The sequence below is a fragment of the Chelonoidis abingdonii genome, chromosome 7, assembly GCF_003597395.2.
Source record: "Chelonoidis abingdonii isolate Lonesome George chromosome 7, CheloAbing_2.0, whole genome shotgun sequence".
NCBI classification, from domain to species: domain Eukaryota; kingdom Metazoa; phylum Chordata; order Testudines; family Testudinidae; genus Chelonoidis; species Chelonoidis abingdonii.
Window position 1 is genome coordinate 61,782,823 of NC_133775.1, and position 19,632 is coordinate 61,802,454.

Below are 19,632 nucleotides of genomic sequence, written 5' to 3' on the forward strand. Positions count from 1 at the left end.
GGTTTTCAAACTGTCGGTTGGGACCCCAAGGTGGGTCGTGACCCTGTTTTAATGGGGTCTCCAGGGTTGCCTTACACTTGCTGGGGCCCGGGGCCAAAGCCTGAGGGCTTCAGCCCTGGATGGCAGGGCTCAGGTTACAAGCCCCCTGCCTGGGGCTGAAGCCCTTGAGCTTCAGCTTTGCCTCTACTCACCTGAGGGGTGGGGCACGGGCTTCGGCTTTGGCCCCACCCACCCAGGGTGGTGGGGCTCGGACAGGCTCAGGCTTCGGTCCCTGCTCCTGGGGTCAGCTCATAATTTTTGTTGTCAGAAGGAGGTCATGGTGCAATGAAGTTTGAGAACCCCTGGCCTAGTAGAACAGAGTACTGAAAACCAAGTGCACTGAAACCCAACATCTCCTCAAAGAGTCTCTGCGTTGCTGAGTCCATAAAGTAGTCATGCACCTGCTAGCGTGTGCGTGCACTCATGTGGGAGGAGTCTTATTGTATAACCGATAGGCCTAAAAATTGCATGGACTACCTTGACTTAACTATTCACTTTTTTAGATCCTCCATATAAAGACAAATTTGCATCAGACTTTCCCCAGGGCTTTGTTCTATGCAAGTAAAACTTCACTTCCTCGACCACATCCAAAATATTTCAGTGCTTCTCATGGTCTGAGGTGGCTTCAGGTAGAAAGAAGGCAAAGAAAAACTGACTCAGGTGGAAGGTTGTGTTTTTCCCTGGAGAAAAATTCTAAATTTCATCTAAGAGCTACCTTAAAATAATTTTTTTTTAAATTTAAAATTAAATTTTAACAAATTTTTAAAAACCCATACCCAACCACCCATCAAACCGCTGTTTAATGCACTTGGTGAGTACTTGCAAAACTAGATGTAAAGACCTTAAACAAGGGGCTATCCTGGATCCGGATGGTTTCTTAAAAGCAATGTTTCAGATTTGTTCAAGAGACAGCTGCAGATGCACCAGTTCCTGTGTCTGAAATTAAGGAGTTCTTCTGGTACCTGACTGGACAGTCCTGATGTTGATTTTAAACCAGCTGCCTGCCATACATCTTCAAATATTCCAAGGCCACTATTTCCTTAGATATTCTGGAATTGAGAAGGCAGTTTTGCCCTCTCCCCATCATTTTATCTTAAGGACGGTTTTCAGTTGGGTGGCCAGGTTTGTAATATTTAAGGTGCAGTAAATGCGATCCAGCAGCTCAACCTCACCCTACAGAACCAATAAAATAATTATTGGATTGGGACTTGGCTAATGCAGAGCACCAGAAAACTGGTGAAAATCTTGAAATCTCAGCTTCTGCTTCCAAGGCTATTGTGTGTACAATCATATAGAGCTGAGAGCAGCTCCTTTGATCATAGTGCTCTAACCACTTCTAGCACTCGAGAAACCCACTGAGTAAAGGAAGTTTCCAGTTTTCCTTCAGCCTTTGACAAAACCCCTCTCCCTACCAAAACTGTTGCTAAATTGAAGTGAAAAGAGAAAAATTTGTCTGGGCAGAGAGCTTAGGAACAGAAACTAGGCTGAAAGTATAGTGTAGTTATAAGCATGCCAGCAATGGAAGCTGGGTTATTTTCTACAGATTTCCCACCTGTGCCTACAGCACTATAGCTGCACCAAAGTTCACTATGCTGAAAACCCTCACAAGACAAGGTCCCACAGCCAGAGCCATTTGCAACACTATCAGCCAAAACTGCTTAGAGAAAGTCTGACATGACATTAAAAGTGGCTTCACTTGCAGGACTCTTGCCTGTATTAAGTATTCTAATATTATCAACAGTGGGAAGTGTTTAGAATGTGTCCTTAATGGATAGCAGTGTTTCTCAATCTGAACTTTAAAAAATAAATAAATTGGAACCCTCCTCCCCAGTAAGATTTGAAAAATTGTGACCCCCTAGCTTAAATATAATTAAGTAAATTATGAATAATACTCAGAGCCAGCACCATGGGGTGGCAAGCAGGGCAACTGCCCAAGGCTCAACACTTCAGAAGGCCCCATGAAGTGAAGTTACATGCCCAAGCCCCAGGCATGTAACTTAGCTTTATGGGGCCCCAGGCAATTGCCCTGCTTGCCACCCCCTAATGCTGGCCTTGCACTTGTGACCTCCCTAAATCCGTCCCACGACCCCCCAGGTTAAGAAACACTGATATAGACAATGCTAAGGAAGGGAGATCAACAGGGCAAAAGGCAGTGCCGTCTATACATCCATAGCTTAATCCTGATCTCATATACAAACAGCAGAACAGCATTCAGAGTCTTTGAATCATAAAGCCACATTACTTCCTATCTCCCAATTCAAGTTTTTTAATTTACAAGAATAACTGGTTTCTTTTGTTGATTGTATAAATCATAAGGATGCACAGATGGCTAATAAGTCTTGACACTTCAAGTTATTACATAAGTGACTGGACTGAAACCTTCATTAGACAAACTGATTTGCTCACTCAGGTCTGTTCATTTTGCAAATATATACAGTACAGCAAGAACAAAGGTAAAGGATTTTAAGAATCTCCTGAAACACCAAAGTCAATTAACTGAAATAAATTATAATATAAATCACAACCTTTTGGGGCGAGAGATTCTTATTATGCATTTAAAACAAAACAAAAAAAGTTTACTTTTAGTTGAGGTTTCTCATCTTTTGCATGGGGATCCTCAGGTTGCTGATGAACCAAGACAAATTCTTCACTGTTTAATGTGGACACAGATTCAGATGATTGACTAAATTTATCAAATGAAGACCGGACTTCCATTCCGGACTGAAATCCCTTCCTGCTGCACCAACCTAATAAAACAATGTAGAAACACTGAATCAGCTCTGAAACTGTACACAGTTATCCTTTTCTAATTGATAAATATATTTAATAGCAGTTGCAGAAGAAGAATAGTGCCTAACAAAACAACAGAATATTTTAAATTATATAAACATAACAGTTAATGGGAACTCAGAGTTATTATTTTTCGTCTCCCAAACCATTATTTTAGATAACAAGACCCTATAAGAGACATTCATTTTCCCTCCTTTACTGACCATTTAGAGGGAGGGTGAAAAAACAATCTAAAAATATACTAATTAAAAAGGAGAAGGGATTAAAATACTCCATTCTGAATGGTGATTTTCATTATTTCAAAGCCCCAACCACAAAATATAATTGTTTGGCATGCTTTATGGTGGCTCTAGAGCCAAAACAAGTCTTTGGCTCTTCCCTAAAGAACGGTGGCTTTACTGTGCCCATATCAACACATGCAACTCCAGTAAAGATCAAGAACATAAATACAACCTTGAAAATTTCACCTCCCCTGGGCTTAAAGACATTATAAACAGAAATCTTGGAATCACTGCACAACTCCATTCTATCCAGGGACTGATTTATACAGATTTTATACACTACACTCTTGTCAGAAGGCCGTGCTTCCAGCAAAGCCACTGTCCTCTGGTTGCAAGTACTGTGGTAGAGATTACCAGCTGGGGTTAAAGTTTTAGCTATACGTGTGCTTTTTCAAACACCCACATATTTAAGAAATATTTTCAGAAGAATGATGTAATGTAAGCTCCACCCAAGCCTAGTTTAGAGATTCACTGTTGCAATAAGCTTTGTTCCAGAGTTTAAAAATCTCTGCTAAAATTTTTCTCTCACTTACTAGTAAAGGAATAATCCCTTTCAGCACCATGTTGGAAATGCATGAGAATAAAGACACAGGGACGAAAGTGCAGTGAAGACATTATTATACTAACTACAACAATTAATGTCAGTACAATGCTTTGAAAATTTAACATGCTAAAGAAGTGCTTGGAGCTCACTTACTATATTACTCTATTATAGAGAAAGTCCTGTGTAAGCAGAGTCAGGATGAGCTGTATCCTGACATCTGGTGGTGAATTGTAGGGAGTGTGGAAAGAATGTCAAGAATCTTAAAAGGTGTGGACAGATTTGCATTGGCATCCACCCTCAACTTAGCATAAGCCCACAGCAGCTTGGGATGGTGATTTTAACAGCTCTGGGATCCCCAATTTCTTTGTTATTGGGGCAAGAGGAAAAAAAAAAAAGTTTGTCACCATGATTGTGTGAATGGGGAGCTGTGGGACTGCTTTGTGATAGAAATGACTCAACCTCAGTTGGGTGGTACTTCCTAGCAAGGACATGGGTTCCAACACACTGAATTAGAGAGGGTGGCAGTTATCGTGCCTGGTGGTGCGTCTTCTTGTGGCCGATGCCAGTTCCCCCCTCCTCTCTCCACTGTAATGTCGAAGTTGACTTTTTCCTTCCATTCGACTTGATACAGGTTCGAGGAACGGATTTTGGCATGTGCACTAGCACTGAGCTCCCTACTTGTGAGATCATAGAGTTTGAATACACTAAAGAGCTGAAGATTGAGCTGCGAGCCTGAAGTACTGTGCTAAAATGGGGAGCCTGAAAGCTCGCGAGCAGTTGGCGAGGTGAAGCAGTTTGGGTGAGATGGCTGAAGCGGACCATGGGCGGTGGGTGACGGGCGCGCTGCAGAGTGAGTAGTGTGGACGGTTGGAGTGGCCCGCAGGCGAGCAGTTTTGCGGGACAATGGAAGACTCACGGAGCGTGTGAGGACAGCAGTTTTGAGCGACCGCTGGGGAGCCAGTGGGCAGCGTAAGCGGAGCAGTTCGTTGGAGGGAGCAACCACGGAGATGCCGGGCGTGGGCCCTGGAACCCGTAAGGGTTGCCCCTTTCACCGGCGGGGGGGAGGGACCTTACAGTAGACTCTGAATTCTGGAGGTGCATTGACCAGAGCTTTTGGTTGTTGACTTTGGGAGTGATGGACTTGACCCTAAGGGGAACAGGACATTGCCAAATGTATGAGTGTGGGTTTTTGTTTATGGTTTGTATAACTGTTTGTGGTGTTTTCTCAAAGGGACTTCCGCCTTGATTCCTTCCTTTATTAAAAGTTTGCACATCAGACTCCTGCTTGTGAGAGGGGAAGTATTGACTCTACGAGGCAGCCCAGGAGGGTGTGGTATGTAAGTGTCCCAGGTCACTGGGTGGGGGCTCGAGCCGGTTATGCACTGTGTTACTGAAACGGAACCCCTGGATACTGAACCTGGCCCTTGTTGCTGCCAACTCAGAGGGGCAGAAGGGTTACACCCTTAAAATGAAGTGGAGTGGAAGTGCTTCAATGCACTTCAGGGGATTTGAACTGCTCTGATTTTTACTGAAGATTCACTTTAGAAAAATTTCATTGCCTTCTTCTTTGAATGCAGCAATTAGTTACCATGACAAATATGCTCAACCCTTGTCTACATTAGAACTCCTACTGTTGCTAGCACCCATAGTTGCTCCATTGCTGCAAGACACAATATTTTAATATAGACAAGGCTTGGCTAAAAAGCTGGGAGGAGAAATTGCCACTGCATCCACGATGGTGAAGAACCATAAGTATGCCTCTCAATATTTTTGATGCTGCTCCCTTAGGAAGTAGATAGGGCTTTTGTAAAGGGCCCCATGCAAACACTGCTGATAAAGTCCCCAAAGCTACAGGGAATAAGACGAGGCCTTAACACTATTCCAAATATATTTGGTGGGGAGGGGAGAGGATATTTTGCCAAGTAGGCCTCATTTCATTACAATGAAACTCCACTTAGTGAAGTTTTGCATACGCTTTGTGAAAGGAAATCGGGGGGAGGGGGGGAGGACAGGACTACACTATAAGAGGATTGTGCTACATTGATTATTATGCTGATTATTAAGTAATCGGAATTCTACCGGCAAATCAAGTCATTGTGGAACACAAATGTCCAATAAAAACAACCTGTCTCCTCAAGAAATGATGTTAACCTGCAAGATTGTTTTCCTTGGACAACGTTTCTATTTGATTAACTTCAATGTTATTTGTTATATGTACTGAGATACAATGTAGGAGCCCCAGTTCTGCTGTACAAAACACAAAACAAAGAGACACATCTTCCCCAAAGAACTTGCAATCTAAGTATAAGACAAGAGACAACAGGTGGATAAAGGCAGAGGAGCACAAGAAATGAAGAAATACTGATCAGGAGGGATCCTAGAAATCCATTTGCTACAGGAAAACATGGAATTTGCATTTTTGCAAAGAACTTTAGTTTTTACATTTTGTGAAAAAAATAAACATTAACTGTTAACTAAATTTTACTGAAAATACCAGTGTGTGCAACCTCCCACTCTTGTAGATTTCTGAATACACTTTAAAACGTACGTAGCTAAACATACTCCAAAAAACTGCTTCTGGTGTATAGAGTTTTGTTCAATGTCATATAGGGATTCCTGTTTTAATGCATTTCAAATTTCACTTCAGCCTCAAGACGTGAGTAATTAAAATTATGAAAAGACACCAAAAACTTTAAACCCCTAAAACCATGTCACTGAGTTTGGCAAGGACAACGTTTAATGATATAATGTGCAGCTCTGTACTGTATGCAGCAAAGTTGTAGATTACATTCGAAGGCAGACAAATACAAACTGCAATTCTTTAATTTTATTATAATGACTAATGGCACTGGTAGGCTTCAAACTTGCTTAAAATGGTAAATATATCAATAAAACACTGTTCAACTGACAGGGTGGATAAAAGTCAATTTTTAAAAAAATGATTTTTTATTTAAATTGGATTTTTTTGATAAAATGCTTTTTGAGGAAAAATGATCTAAAGACACATTCTAGCTCAAAGATATCTCATCATGGAATAGGGATGATAAAATTCTAATTCAATAGTATGAGACAATATATTCATGTAATGGTTAAGAAAAAAGTTTTGCAAATGAGTTCCAATAGTTCATGGATTAGGGACCCAATTTTATGGAGTTTCAGAGGCTTCTGTATAGATTTAATTAATTATTTAGGTTAATCTTTCTATCTACCCAATGGGACTCAGTGCTCAGTCTAGAACATACCATCAGAGATGCTTAGTTTTGCAGTTCTCAAACTGTGGACATGTCTACAGAAATAACATGCTTGTCAACAGCAAAAATGTTTTAAATCAATCAATCAATCTAAAGAGGTGAGAAATAACTGCCATCAAGCCTATTGTCCCTCTGCAAATTTGTGTACACAGAGTCAATCCCTTACCTCTCTCTAAAAGTGCAAAGTTTCAAAAAGCTCAATGAATAGAAGATTGATGGAGACAGAACAGATCTGGACAAGGAGAAGAAAAAAGTCTGGAGATAAATGTGAGAAGAGAGGGACAGGCAGCAGAAATAAAAGCTCAACTGTTTGAGCAGCATATTCCAGAAGTCTTGACGTCTTTCTGAGCATAGCCTTCATTGATTTGAGATCTACCATACCATTCTCTCACTAGAAGGGAAAACTATAATGGCAGCAGGCCATAAAAGAGACCCAGTTTGGGAATATTTTAAGGAAGTTCCTCCACCTGTGGGTAAAACAGGCACGTCTGCATAATGCAAACAGTGCAGAAAAGAAATGCAAGGCCTGGTTGCCTCAATGAAACAACATCATGAGAAGTGTTCCTTCTCAAGAGAAAGCTGCTTTGAAGATTATAAAAGGAACATCTCTGAACATGCAGGATCTTCAGGTTGGTAAACTTTTTATTTCATAGTTCTTTAAGGACTGTCTTCCTTAGATGCAGTTGTGATAAAAAAATAAATAGCTGAAATAGGCAGATCCTTCCTTTTACAATTTCACGTTTAAAGTAGTACTGAGTGTCAGTGAATGCAATGAGCAATACTAAATGAGCAGTATGGTAGTAATAATTAAATAACTACATTGACTTATTTTGTTTAGGAGAATCCATCCTAAACATACAGGATTCTGAAGACTATCCATCTTCCAGACCACCATCATTTTCTATAATTTCAGAGTTATCTGCCAAGGACAGTGTTTCTGTCACACCATGTACGTCACATAGCCACAGTGTATCACCTGTAGCAAAAAAAAAAAAATTCTTTGTCATCCAGAAACAACCATAGATAAATTTGTGATAAGAACCAGCAGATTACAAAAAAAGGTAATTGATGAAAAAATTGCCCGATTTATGAAAAAAACTCTTCTTTCCGTATGATTGAGAACCCACACTTCATTAACATGGTTCAGTGAATTAAACCAGGATACAGTCCACCCAACAGAATAGATGTTGCAGGCAAATTGCTGGATAATGTGTATAAAAAAGAAATTGAGCAGTATGCAAAAGGTCTAGAGGGTAAAATTGTTAACCTGAGTCTTGATGGGTGGAGCAATGTCCACAATGATCCTGTTGTATGTGCCTGTGTGACAACGGAAGAAGGGAATAACTTCCTTACAGAAACAATTGATACATCAGGAAATGCACAGTCAGAAGAATACTTACAAGAAGTAAAGCTATAACAAACTGTGAAAAAAAATTCAAATGTCTAGTATGCAGCTTTGTCACAGGCAACGCTGCAAACGTATCCAAGATGAGAAGAAATTTATTTAGAAGAGAGTCCCAAGCTAATAACATAAGCTTGCGATGCTCATTTGATGCACCTCCTAGCCAAAGACTTCAGTGTTCCAGAAATAGAGGCTAAATGTTGTTAAAATTGCAAAATACTTCCCTAACAACCACTTTGCAACAGCTGCTCTGAAAAAAGTGGGAAGAACCAAGCTAATTCTCCCACAAGACCTGCGATGGAACTCAGTAGTGGACTGTTTTGAGCACTATATCAAGAACTGGCCTAACCTGATGACCGTTTGTGAACAAAATCATGAAAAAAACAGATGGCATTGTCACATCCAAAGTTCTCAACATTGGGCTTAAGAGAAATGTTGAACACATGCTGAGTACCCTAAAACCTATTTCTGTAGCCTTGAACAAAATGCAGGGAAATAGCTCTTATTGCTGACGCTGTTGAAATTGAAGGAATGAGTGAGATCTTAAAAAGAGCAATATGCAACGACAGAGTTAAATTAAAAGCATTAAAAACACAAATGAGGCAAGCACTATCTCCAGCACATTTTCTTGAAAATATTCTCAATACTCAGTACCAAGGTTAAACCTTAACTGCTGAAGAAGAGGAGTTGGCTATGACATGGACATCCAACAACTATCCTGTGATGCTGCACTCCATATGATTTTATGAAAATATGCTAATGAGTATGAATATAATGTAACTGGAATACGCTTCATGAAAAGAATCTCTTGTAAGGTATCATTACAGCTCTCATAATCTACTAAGTGTGGTCATTCTATTTGTATATATGTATCATTCTTGTATCTGAAACTAAAAATATGAAATATAACTGAGGTCCTATTGTAATTATGCAAAGTGTGGGCCATTAAGGGTGGTTTGGAATCTTGATGGCTCCCATCAACTAGGACGATTCGTTGTAAATGGCTCTGTTTACTTGCAAGCCTTCCTGTGAGTCAAGCCAGGAAGGCTTGGGGTCTCAAAGGACATGTGACCATGTCACATGGTATTGGAATCTATCTTAAACCTGGTCCTTTTCCATTTAGAAGGAGGGGTGGTGACCCAGAGAGACAAAAGATTCCCGCCTTGTGCCAAAGCTATATAAGGAGGTGGAACAGAACAAAGTGGGTTCCAATCATGAGAAATCCCCTATTTACCAGCTGAGCTGAAGCTACCAAGAACTGTATCAGGGGAAAGGAGTGGTCCCAGATTAGGAAGGAGTCCAGTCTGTGAAAGAAGCTTATTGGAATAACTCTAAGGGTGAGATTTTATCTGTATTCAGTTTCTTAATGTATTAGGGTTAGACTTGCATGTTTTGTTTTATTTTGTGTGGTAACTTACTTTGTTCTGTCTGTTATTACTTGGAACCACTTAAATACTGCTTTTTATATTTAATAACATCACTTTTGCTTATTAATTAATCCAGAGTAACTAATTAATACTTGGGGGAGCAAAGAGCTGTGCATCTCTATCAGTGTTATAAAGGGCGGACAATTTATGAGTTTACCCTGTATAAGCTTTATACAGAGTAAAATGGATTCATTTGGGGTTTGGATCCCATTGGGAGCTGGGTGTCTGGGTGCTGGAGACAGGAGCACTTCTTAAGCTGTTTTCAGTTAAGTGTGCAGCTTTGGGGCACATGGTTCAGACCCTGGCTCTGTGTTGGAACAGACTGGTGTGTCTGGCTCAACAAGGCAGGGTTCTGGAGGCCCAAACTGGCAGAGAAAACAGGCGACAGTCCCCAGAGGGGGTCTGTCACTGAACCCATCACACATCCCTCCATAATGCCAAGTATAATAAATTTCAGAGCTAAGGGTTAATCATTCAAGAAATATATGTTTGCTGATGTTTTAAAGAAAGTCACACCAGTGAACTGGTGGAACTCACTTGAGTACTTGGATTCAGAGACTACTGAAGTGATAATCTCACTTAAAAGCAGTGCCTTCTTCTGCCCATGTAGAAATTATTTTCTTCCTTTGGACCAATTCATTCCAAAAACTGAGAAACTGTTTAGGACCTGAAAAAGCAGGAAAACTTGTTTTTCTTTTCCAGATTATGAACAAACAGGAAAACGAAGGTGAAGACGACTAAGTTAGCTGCAGAAGCCAATATTTTAAGTTTCTCATGTTGACCTGGCTGACACAGTCAATTAAATTTTTTTTTTAAATATTTCATTTAACTATTTTAGTTAAAAATAATTTTAACAAAAACAAACCTGATTTTAAAAAACTTGAATGTTTAACTAAATTCAAAAATTCATATGCTTGTTTTGTTAAAATATTTGCTGTTGAAGAAAAAAAAATCCAAAATATATAACGTTATAGTGTTAGTTAACTAACACAAAAAACAATTTAAATGTCTGTCAGGTGATGTTCTCCTAATAGAGCATGGCAAGAAAATCCTCCATATGTTAATGATTAACCTGTTGAATTGGAGATAGTTCACCTCCCAGTGACTTCATAAATATCTCCTTCAATTACCTTTGGTAAATGAAATAACCAATCATTCGTCTTCTAATACAGCAATAAAACTAATCTGAAAAGTTTTCAAAATAAAACACACGCTCTATTTTTAAAGTGAATCTTCTAAAAATGGAACCTACACCTATCTCTGAGTTGTGAAGAATATGTATTAAGGTTATAACAACCATCAAGAATGCACTTTTATGTAGAAATCCATGATTAAATAGAGTCTTCCTGACTAGTGATTTAAATCAAATCCACCCTATCAACTGATACACCTATATTGTGGCTAGGGAAACTGAAGTTCAGCATTTCATTTTAATCATGGAAAAACACAGATTTTTACGTATTTTTTTAGTCAGAGAATTTTGGTTTTTTGTCATGGAAAACTAGGATCCTGCTGATCAGTAGGATAGGTAGTGGTCTCAGCACACTTGCTGTCTAGCCATTGTCAAGGTTTTTTTAGACATCCTGGCGAAGGACAGTTTTAAAAAATTACATTTGCAAATGTTTACAGAATGCTCCTCCCAAGCATATGGGGCAGTATGGAATAAAGCACAAAAGTGCTTGTCTGAAAATTTTACCAGTGGGCAACAAAGACTGGCTTCATTGGCAGGAGATGGGAGTCAACATCTCACTAGTGAAAGAGAATATAAGCAGCATGGCGTTAGGGTACAAAGGGCCTTAAAAGTGAAGACAAGTACTTTACATTTCATGAGACAGAGAAAGGGAAGCCAATGGATGCAAAGAGAGGATGACAAGGTTACAGTGACGAGGGAAATAACCTTTGTGGCTTTTTTTTAAATAAACGTCAGTGGTGGAAGATTGCATTTACCAAGTCCAGAGGACAGGTTGCAGCAACTGAAATGCAAGATGACAGCATGAACAAGCATTTTGGAACTGCGTGGATAGATAAGGAAAGGTCATATCCAGGGCCATCCCTAGGCAGCTGCATGCTGCTTACGCGGCAGCGCCAGCTCCGGCAGCCAGCCCTATCCCCCAGCCCCAGGCTGCGCTCACTGCAAGGGACGGGGCCATCCATAGCAGGGTTTGGGGCTCAGGACAACGCCCTCCGCCCTACCTCTTAGTCTTCCTCCCTGCTCCACCGCTGTCCTGTCCCCATTGCTGGGGGAAGAGGTGGAATGGACACAGCTCAAAGGATTAGCAGGGGGCCTACGCCAGCAGCAGGGGTCAGGCCTGACCCTGCACTCACCATCAGGAAGCAGAGCAACCCAGCCCCAGCACACTCCTCTCCGCCAGCTCCCAGCCACATTGCTCCACTTCCCGCTGCCAGTGAGTGCAGGTGGCAGTTCTTCCCCCTCCCCCAAGCGACACGCGTGAGGCCAAGGTGGGGGAAGCAGAGTGGACTGGGGCCGGGTCACTCCACTTCCTGCTACCAGTGAGCACGGAGGGAGGTCCTTTCCCCACCCTCCCCAAACTGAGTGACACAGCTGGAGCAGGGGGAGTGAAGGGGGCTGGGGCCGGGTTATTCCACTTCCCGCTGCTGGTGCCAGGCCCCCTACTAATCCACTGGGCGCTCTGGGCCTGTGGGGCCCCCCAAAGCGGCACCCCCCAGCTCCTGCCTCCCCCATCCCACAGGCCTTGAGTGCAGCCCAGACCCTCCATGGGAGGGAGTGAAGGGGAGCAGGTGCTTGGACTGTGTAGGACATCATAATTGGTAGGGACAGCCCTGGTCATATCTTAGATACGTTACGCAAAAAGACTCAAAGATTTTGACACAGCCTGAATGCAAGGGTAATTTCAGATTAAAATCTAGGCCTGGTGTCTTTTCAAGATATCCTCTTTTAGATGCTAAAGAACTTTGATCTATCATCATATGGCAAACAGCAACTTCATAGCAGCATTTGTATTCTAATATAGAATTTCTGCTCTGTCACAAGAGTAACTTTAACAGTTTCATCTCAGAGACAGATGGACAATCATTCAGCACTTTTTAGCACCACAATATAGAAGAGAAATGGGTGTCAGTACTTTTGTCTTGTGCTGTGAGGACAGACGGGACTGAGGTACAAACGTAAAAATGGCTTCCCCAGAGTACCAGCAGCAGAATGAACATGCTACTCAGTTAGTACCTTTTCTGATGCTGAAATTCTTGAATGAACCACAGAAGTGATATGATTTCTCATCTCTTTAGCCCATTCTAGTCATATGCTATTTAGATAGCAAAAGATTTTGTACACAAAAAAGTTAGTATGACACCATACACAAGCCAAATTAGCTTCTCATACCATGTTTTGTGGAGAAAGTGCATAAGGAAAAGTTATTTACTTATTCCCATAAAACAAGAACTAGGGGTCACCAAATGAAATTAATAGGCAGCAGGCTTAAAATAAATAAAAGCAAGTTCTTCTTCACGCAGCACACCGTCAACTTGTGGAACTCCTTACTTGAGGAGGTTGTGAAGGCTAGAACTATAACAGTGTTTCAAAGGGAACTGGATAAATTCATAGTGATTAAGTACGTAAATGGCTATTAGCCAAGATGGGTAAAGAATGGTGTCCCTAGCCTCTGTTTGTCAGAGGATGGAGATGGGTGGCAGGAGAGAGATCACTTGATCATTGCCTGTTAGGTTCACTTCCTCTGGGGCACCTGGCACTGGCTACTGTCAGTAGACAGGATACTGGGCTAGATGGACCTTTGGTCTGACCCGGTACGGCTGTTCTTATGTATAAATTAGCCACCAGATACTAAGAATTATCAAGTTGAGTCACATTCCAGAGCAAATAGCACAAGTATTAGAATGACTGCCTAAAGACATGATATACACTCCAAAAATGTAAACCAAATTTAAAAGTTACCCCAATTTTTTTTTAAATGAACTGCCTATAAGAAAAAATATTCACACATACCACATAATAAATATTTGGATGTGGATACATCATACATCTGAACACTTATGAAGTGACACAGTAATAATCTAGTAAAACCTGTCAAGCGATCCATACAGATTAAAAGATCTTTATGAGGCAACTGACTATCTTTTGGGGCAGTGGCCACACACAGACAGTAATGTAATGATGTAACATGTTTTTTTTATTACCAAAAGAAAACAGGCATTTCCCTACTGAATTTCTAGTCGCTTCTAGACAACAGAAGTTTGAGGACTCTCTCTTTGGTAGCTAGTTTTACTCTTGTATATTAGCACCTTTCCCTCTCTCTCTCTCTCTCTCACTACCAGCAGTTTTGAATTTAAAAATTCTGCCACTCCTAAATCGTAGCAATTTAAAATGTCAGAAACGGTCATGTGTTTGGTTTCATGGAACAAGGTCAAAGTTATGATGTGGCAGGCAGACAGATAGGTTTATATATTCTAAACTAAATCTAAATATCACTAGTTCAAGTTTGGCAGGTTATAACCCACAATACAATCACAGTGCTGCTCTAGAAACTCTCTTCCCTGGAACATATATGGCTGCAGTAATGATGGGGAAGCAGCTTCCTAGGACAGAAGCACTCCTAGAGCCCAGGAAGTATTGGTTTCCACTTTTGGGTAATGGAAGATGATGAATGTCAGCAACTGGACTCAAAATCTAAGAAGAATTCTCTATTATTTTATGCCTTCCCCAAGCTCCATTTTGTAGGTCCACTTTCCATATGAAAAACCCAAATTACACCTATGGATAAGGACAATTCCTGTTGATTTACATCCTCCTTATTAAATTCTGAATAAGAGCACTTACGCGGACGACAGTCTTGTTAAATTCACTGTTGTTGCTAACAGCAGCAGAGGCACTGGAGCAGTCTGACTGCAGACTCAGAAATACAACAGTATACCGTTTTACATTTGGAAATTTCTCTCCACATCTGTACAGATTAGAGCATTATATTTACTGCAAAAATTAAATTCTACATAAGATAATGGCTCGGGCAGCCACATTCACTCCCAAGGCAGGGCCGGCTCCAGGATTTTTGCTGCCCCAAGCAGGAAAAAAGAAAAAAGAAAGAAAGCCAGGATTGCGATCCGCAGCTCTACCATCACAACTTCAGTCTTCGGCAACAACTTGGCGGCAGGTCCTTCGCTCTGAGAGGAAGTGAGGGACCCGCTGCTGAATTGCCGCCGAGGAGCAGGACGTGCCGCCCCTTCCCCGTGGCCGTCCCAAGCACCTGCTTGCTGGGCTGGTGCCTAGAGCTGGCCCTGCCCATAGGCAAATTTATTTTATCAAGCCTTGATCTACACATGCTGGTGTAGAAACCCCTACAAAAAAACACAGTGCATATTTGTTTAAACTATTTAGCATTACAAACTAGTAATATACTTCCTAGGAATGCAGACAACATTGTCCAAATGGATTTTTTGCCAAACAGGTCACATTTTCAACTCCAAAACTGAGTCCTGTTTTTAAATTTGTAGAGGATTACATATTTTGGACTTCACAAAAATTAAATATGTCCCATTTTATCTAGTTTTAAAAAAGAAAGACCACATGCAACAATCTATATTAGGAAAGTCTTAAGAATTGTGTTGACACTGTAGAAGATAGGATGGTTAAGGCAATGGACAGGACTGAGGAGATCTGAATTAAATTGCTGTCTGTCTCCTCCACAGATTTCCTGTGTGATTTGGGGCCAGTCACTTAATCTCTCGAGGCCTCAGTTTCCAATTCTTGCTCATATGCAGCTTCCAATTCTCCAATCCTTCTTCTGTGTTGTGCACTTAGAGCATAAGCTCTTTGGGAAAGGGACTGTCTCTTACTATGCATTTGTATAGTGCCTAGCACAACAGGGCCCTAATGTTGACTGTATTACAATAGTGCCTTATGGCTCCAAACAGCTTTTCATGTTAGTGCTATGAACTAAAAAGAAAACCACAGCAGAACGAGAAAAAAATAACCTCATTGCTCCTTTCTTGAAATAGAAATGATTCAATATAAAACATTAACAGTTTCTAACAGGAAGTAAGTTTCCTGTGCTCTCAGAGCAACCAAAAGCAAGCTCCTAATGTGCATGTTTCTCATCAAAGCTAACAAGGTCAGGACAGGCAAACTCTTGCTTAGTAAAGCTGACCTATTTTGTATTCAAGTAGACCACGTAAACTCAATAGTTTTGCTAACTGATCACAAAATGGAAGTGTAATAAAAAGAAAACGAAAAAGAAGAGTTTCTTACCAGTAACTGTGATTCTTGAAGAGTTGCCTTGTACTTATATGTATTCTTGGGAAAGGTACCCCCTGGCATCTGAATTCCAGGAACTTTTGAAAAGCTGTGTCTGTTGGGGCAACACGAGCTCCACCTTATGTTGCTGAACAATCGGCACCCGAGATCATAAGAGAAGTGCAGTCCTTAACTGCTTCAGTTTCCTCACCTAAACCTCAGACTGCAATATGTTTAGGAATTGAGAGGCAAAGGGGAGGGTGGGTGGAGAGTGTGAATACAACAGCAACTCCAAGGAACCAGTTGCCAGTAACCTCTTACTTGTTCAAGGGCCTCTGTGCACTTCCACTCAAAAAGGAGATTAATGAGCAGAACTGGCCAGATGAGAAGGTGGTCTGAGGAGTTCTTCGTTAAACCAGAAATGAACATTGCTCTCCTTAATCCAGCATCAGAGCAGGATATTAAGTCCAGAGGCTAATGTACAGTAAATGCACTTACTGACCACCACACAGCTATTCTGCATATTTCTATAATAGGGATATGTTTAACTCAAGCCGTGAAAGCAACTGTAGCTCTAGTTAAGTGAGCCCTAAGACCTGCAGATATGAGAATTTTAGCTATGTGATAAAAGTTTCAATACAGGACCTTGTCCACTTAATCCCTCTTGCACTTCTCCCCAGGAACTACAATAAATCTAGTGCGAAAAGATGGAGAACACTAATGCAGAATCAGATGACAGGCCCTTCTCACAATTTCATACCAAAAAAAAATTCTGTTCCATTCTGAGTAACAATTCTAAGTTGAAAACTTCTTAGATTGTAGTAGAGGACTGCTTGAACTTGAACATGCATCTGTGAAAGTCAGTATCCTATGACTCATGCTGCCTGGTATAGAGACTCTGGATTGTGGGGGAAAACTAGACTGACCCTTTGGGATAGAAGATGCTAATGAAACAGCTCTAAAATACCAGTAGATCATTGCTACTTTGGCCAATGAGAGCAAGCCTCTGTCTTGACTCACCTTTTGAATTACCAATTCCCTTCATTTCTATGGAGTTAAGGTTTTGTTTTTGTAGCTAGTTTATAGTTGAACCACCTACCTTTCTTGAAATCACTTCATGTCCTCTGTAAATAATTTTCCCATACAACAAGGTATTGTTTTCTCCTGCATTTATACTATGGGATAATACTTGATCAGGAGATTCAATTTCTTTAACGATCCCTCTCCTCTGGGACGATTGGTCAATTACAATTATAACAGATCTATAAAGCACACAATCTCTAAAAAAAAAGTTTTAAAACTTTCTAAAAATTAGCGCTGTCGATTAATCGCAGTTAACTCACATGACTAACTCCAAAAAATTTTCATGATTAAAGAAATTAAAGTGTATATTATTTTTATTACAAATATTTGCACTGTAAAAATAATAAAGAAATAGGAACTGCACTCAAAAACAAAACAATATGAAAACTTTAGGGCCTACAACCACCATTCCAAAGGACATGCTTACATGCTGATGAGCCTCATTAAAAAAATGTGCTAATTAAATATGTGACTGAACTCCTTGGGGGAGACTTGTATGTCCCCTGTTCTGTTTTACCCACATTCTACAACAATGTCATTTTATAGCAGTCTTGGATGATAAGCCAGTACATGTTGTTCATTTTAAGAACAATTTCACCGCAGATTTCCCAAAACACAAAGGTACCAATGTGAGATTCTAAAGATAACTACAGCATTCTATCCCAGGTTTAAGTATCTGAAGTGCCATCCAAAATCCAGGAGAGACAAGGTGAGGCGCATACTTTCAGACGTCTTAAAAGAGCAACATTCAGATGCAGAAACTACAGAACCCGAACGACCAAAAAAGAAAATCAACTTTCTGTTGGTGGCATCTGAGATAATAATGAAAAATGCGTCAGTCTGCACTGCTTTGGATTGTTATCGAGAAGAACCAGTCATCCGTATATCCCCTGGAATAGTGATTGAAGCATGAAAGAACATATGAATCTTTAACACATCTGGGAGGTAAATATCTTGTGATGCTGGCTACAACAGTGCCATGTAAATGCCTATTCTCACTTTCAGGTGACATTATAAACAAGAAGTGGGCAGCATTATCTCCTGCAAATGTAAACAAACTTGTTTGTCACAAGAAGTAGGACTGAGTGGACTTGTAGGCTGTAAAATTTTACATTGTTTTATTTTTCAATGCAGTTATTTTTTTGTACATGATTCTATGTTTATAAGTCCAACGGTCATGATAAAGAGATTGCACTAAAGTACTTGTATTAGGTGAACTGAAAAAATACTATTTCTTTTGGGTTTTTTACGGTGCAAATACTTGCAGTCAAAATAAATATAAAGTGAGCACTGTACGCTTTGTATTCTGTGTTCTAATTGAAATCAATATATTTGAAAATGTAGAAAACATCCAAAAATATTTAAATATAGCATTTTATTGTTTAACCGTGCAATTAATCGTTTGACAGACCTACTAAAAATATGTATTTTCTAACAGGAGGGAAAGGAGAGAAATGATTATTAAATGGTAGTAGCAGATACCTGTTTCCATTGTTACCTGACTTTGCTAAATACAGTATCATCCTTTTTCTCTTCCCTCTTCCCCCGATTTAGTTCAGATCTCTGGATATCCTAGATGCTGTCATATCCTGCTCTTCCTTTCCCCTGCAATCCTCTACCACAGGGGTAGGCAACCTTTCCGAAGTGCTGTGCTGAGTCTTCATTTATTCACTCTGATTTAAGGTTTTGCGTGCCAGTAATTCATTTTAATCTTTTTACAAGGTGTCTTTCTATAAATCTATAATATCTAACTAAACTATTGTTGTATGTAAAGTAAATAAGGTTTTTAAAATGTTTAAGAAGCTTTATTTAAAATTAAATTAAAATGCAAAGCCCCCTGGACTGGTGGCCAGGACCCGGGCAGTGTGAGTGCCACTGAAAATCAGCTCATGTGCCGCCTTTGGAACCCATGCCATAGGTTGCCTACCCCTGCTCTAGCAGCTTGTTATAGCTAAAGCTCAGCTTTCAAGAACTACATTAAAGAGAGAAAATATTGTCTATGACAGTGGTTCACAACCAGGGGGCCATGAACAGGTTTCAGGGGGGCCACCAAGCAGGGCAAGCATCAGACTCACTGGGGCCTGGGGATGAAGCCTCTCTGCCCTGCTGCTGGGGCTGAGGCCAAAGCCAAAGTCTGAGCAACTAAGCTTTGTAGGGCCCTCTATGGCATAGGGACTAACACTGGAGCTGGTTTTTATAGGAATAAAAAAAGTTATGGCACAGGTGAGCCATGGAGTTTTTATAGCATGTTGGGGGAGGAAGGAGGGGTATGCCTTGGAAACAAAAAGGTTGAGAACCCCTGGTCTACAGGATTACCTTTAAGGCTACGTAGCAGGGTGGTTACCATGCTCCTGTCTCAGGGCCGTCCTTAGGATTTATGGTGCCGTAGGCGAGATTATTAAACTGGGGCCCCTGTGCCTGATCTGCTCTTAGCAACACACACATAAGCTTACAGTATTGGAAAACTTACCTCATTCACGTTATTAAAACCAGTTTAACTTAATTAAGCACACTGTAATGCTGATGGACTAGCACTAAAGAAGCAGCACTATACAAAAAATTCTGATATGACAGAATGATGCAAATAATATA

General features: G+C 40.5%; 1 protein-coding gene and 1 long non-coding RNA gene across 9 annotated transcripts in view; one reads left to right on the forward strand and one right to left on the reverse strand.

Moving 5' to 3' along the window:
• RABGAP1L (RAB GTPase activating protein 1 like) overlaps positions 1-19,632 on the reverse strand; it is a 570,182-nt gene that overhangs the window by 489,885 nt on the left and 60,665 nt on the right. For all 8 annotated transcript variants that reach the window (XM_075067923.1, XM_075067924.1, XM_075067925.1 and 5 more), the window contains exon 2: positions 2,620-2,786. In XM_075067923.1, coding sequence (XP_074924024.1) covers positions 2,620-2,754 — 135 coding nt within the window. In that variant the 5' untranslated portion in view covers positions 2,755-2,786. The remainder of the gene's footprint in view (positions 1-2,619; positions 2,787-19,632) is intronic.
• The window catches only part of LOC116839862 (uncharacterized), a 374,064-nt gene that overhangs the window by 54,064 nt on the left and 300,368 nt on the right, over positions 1-19,632 (forward strand). The window lies entirely within an intron of this gene.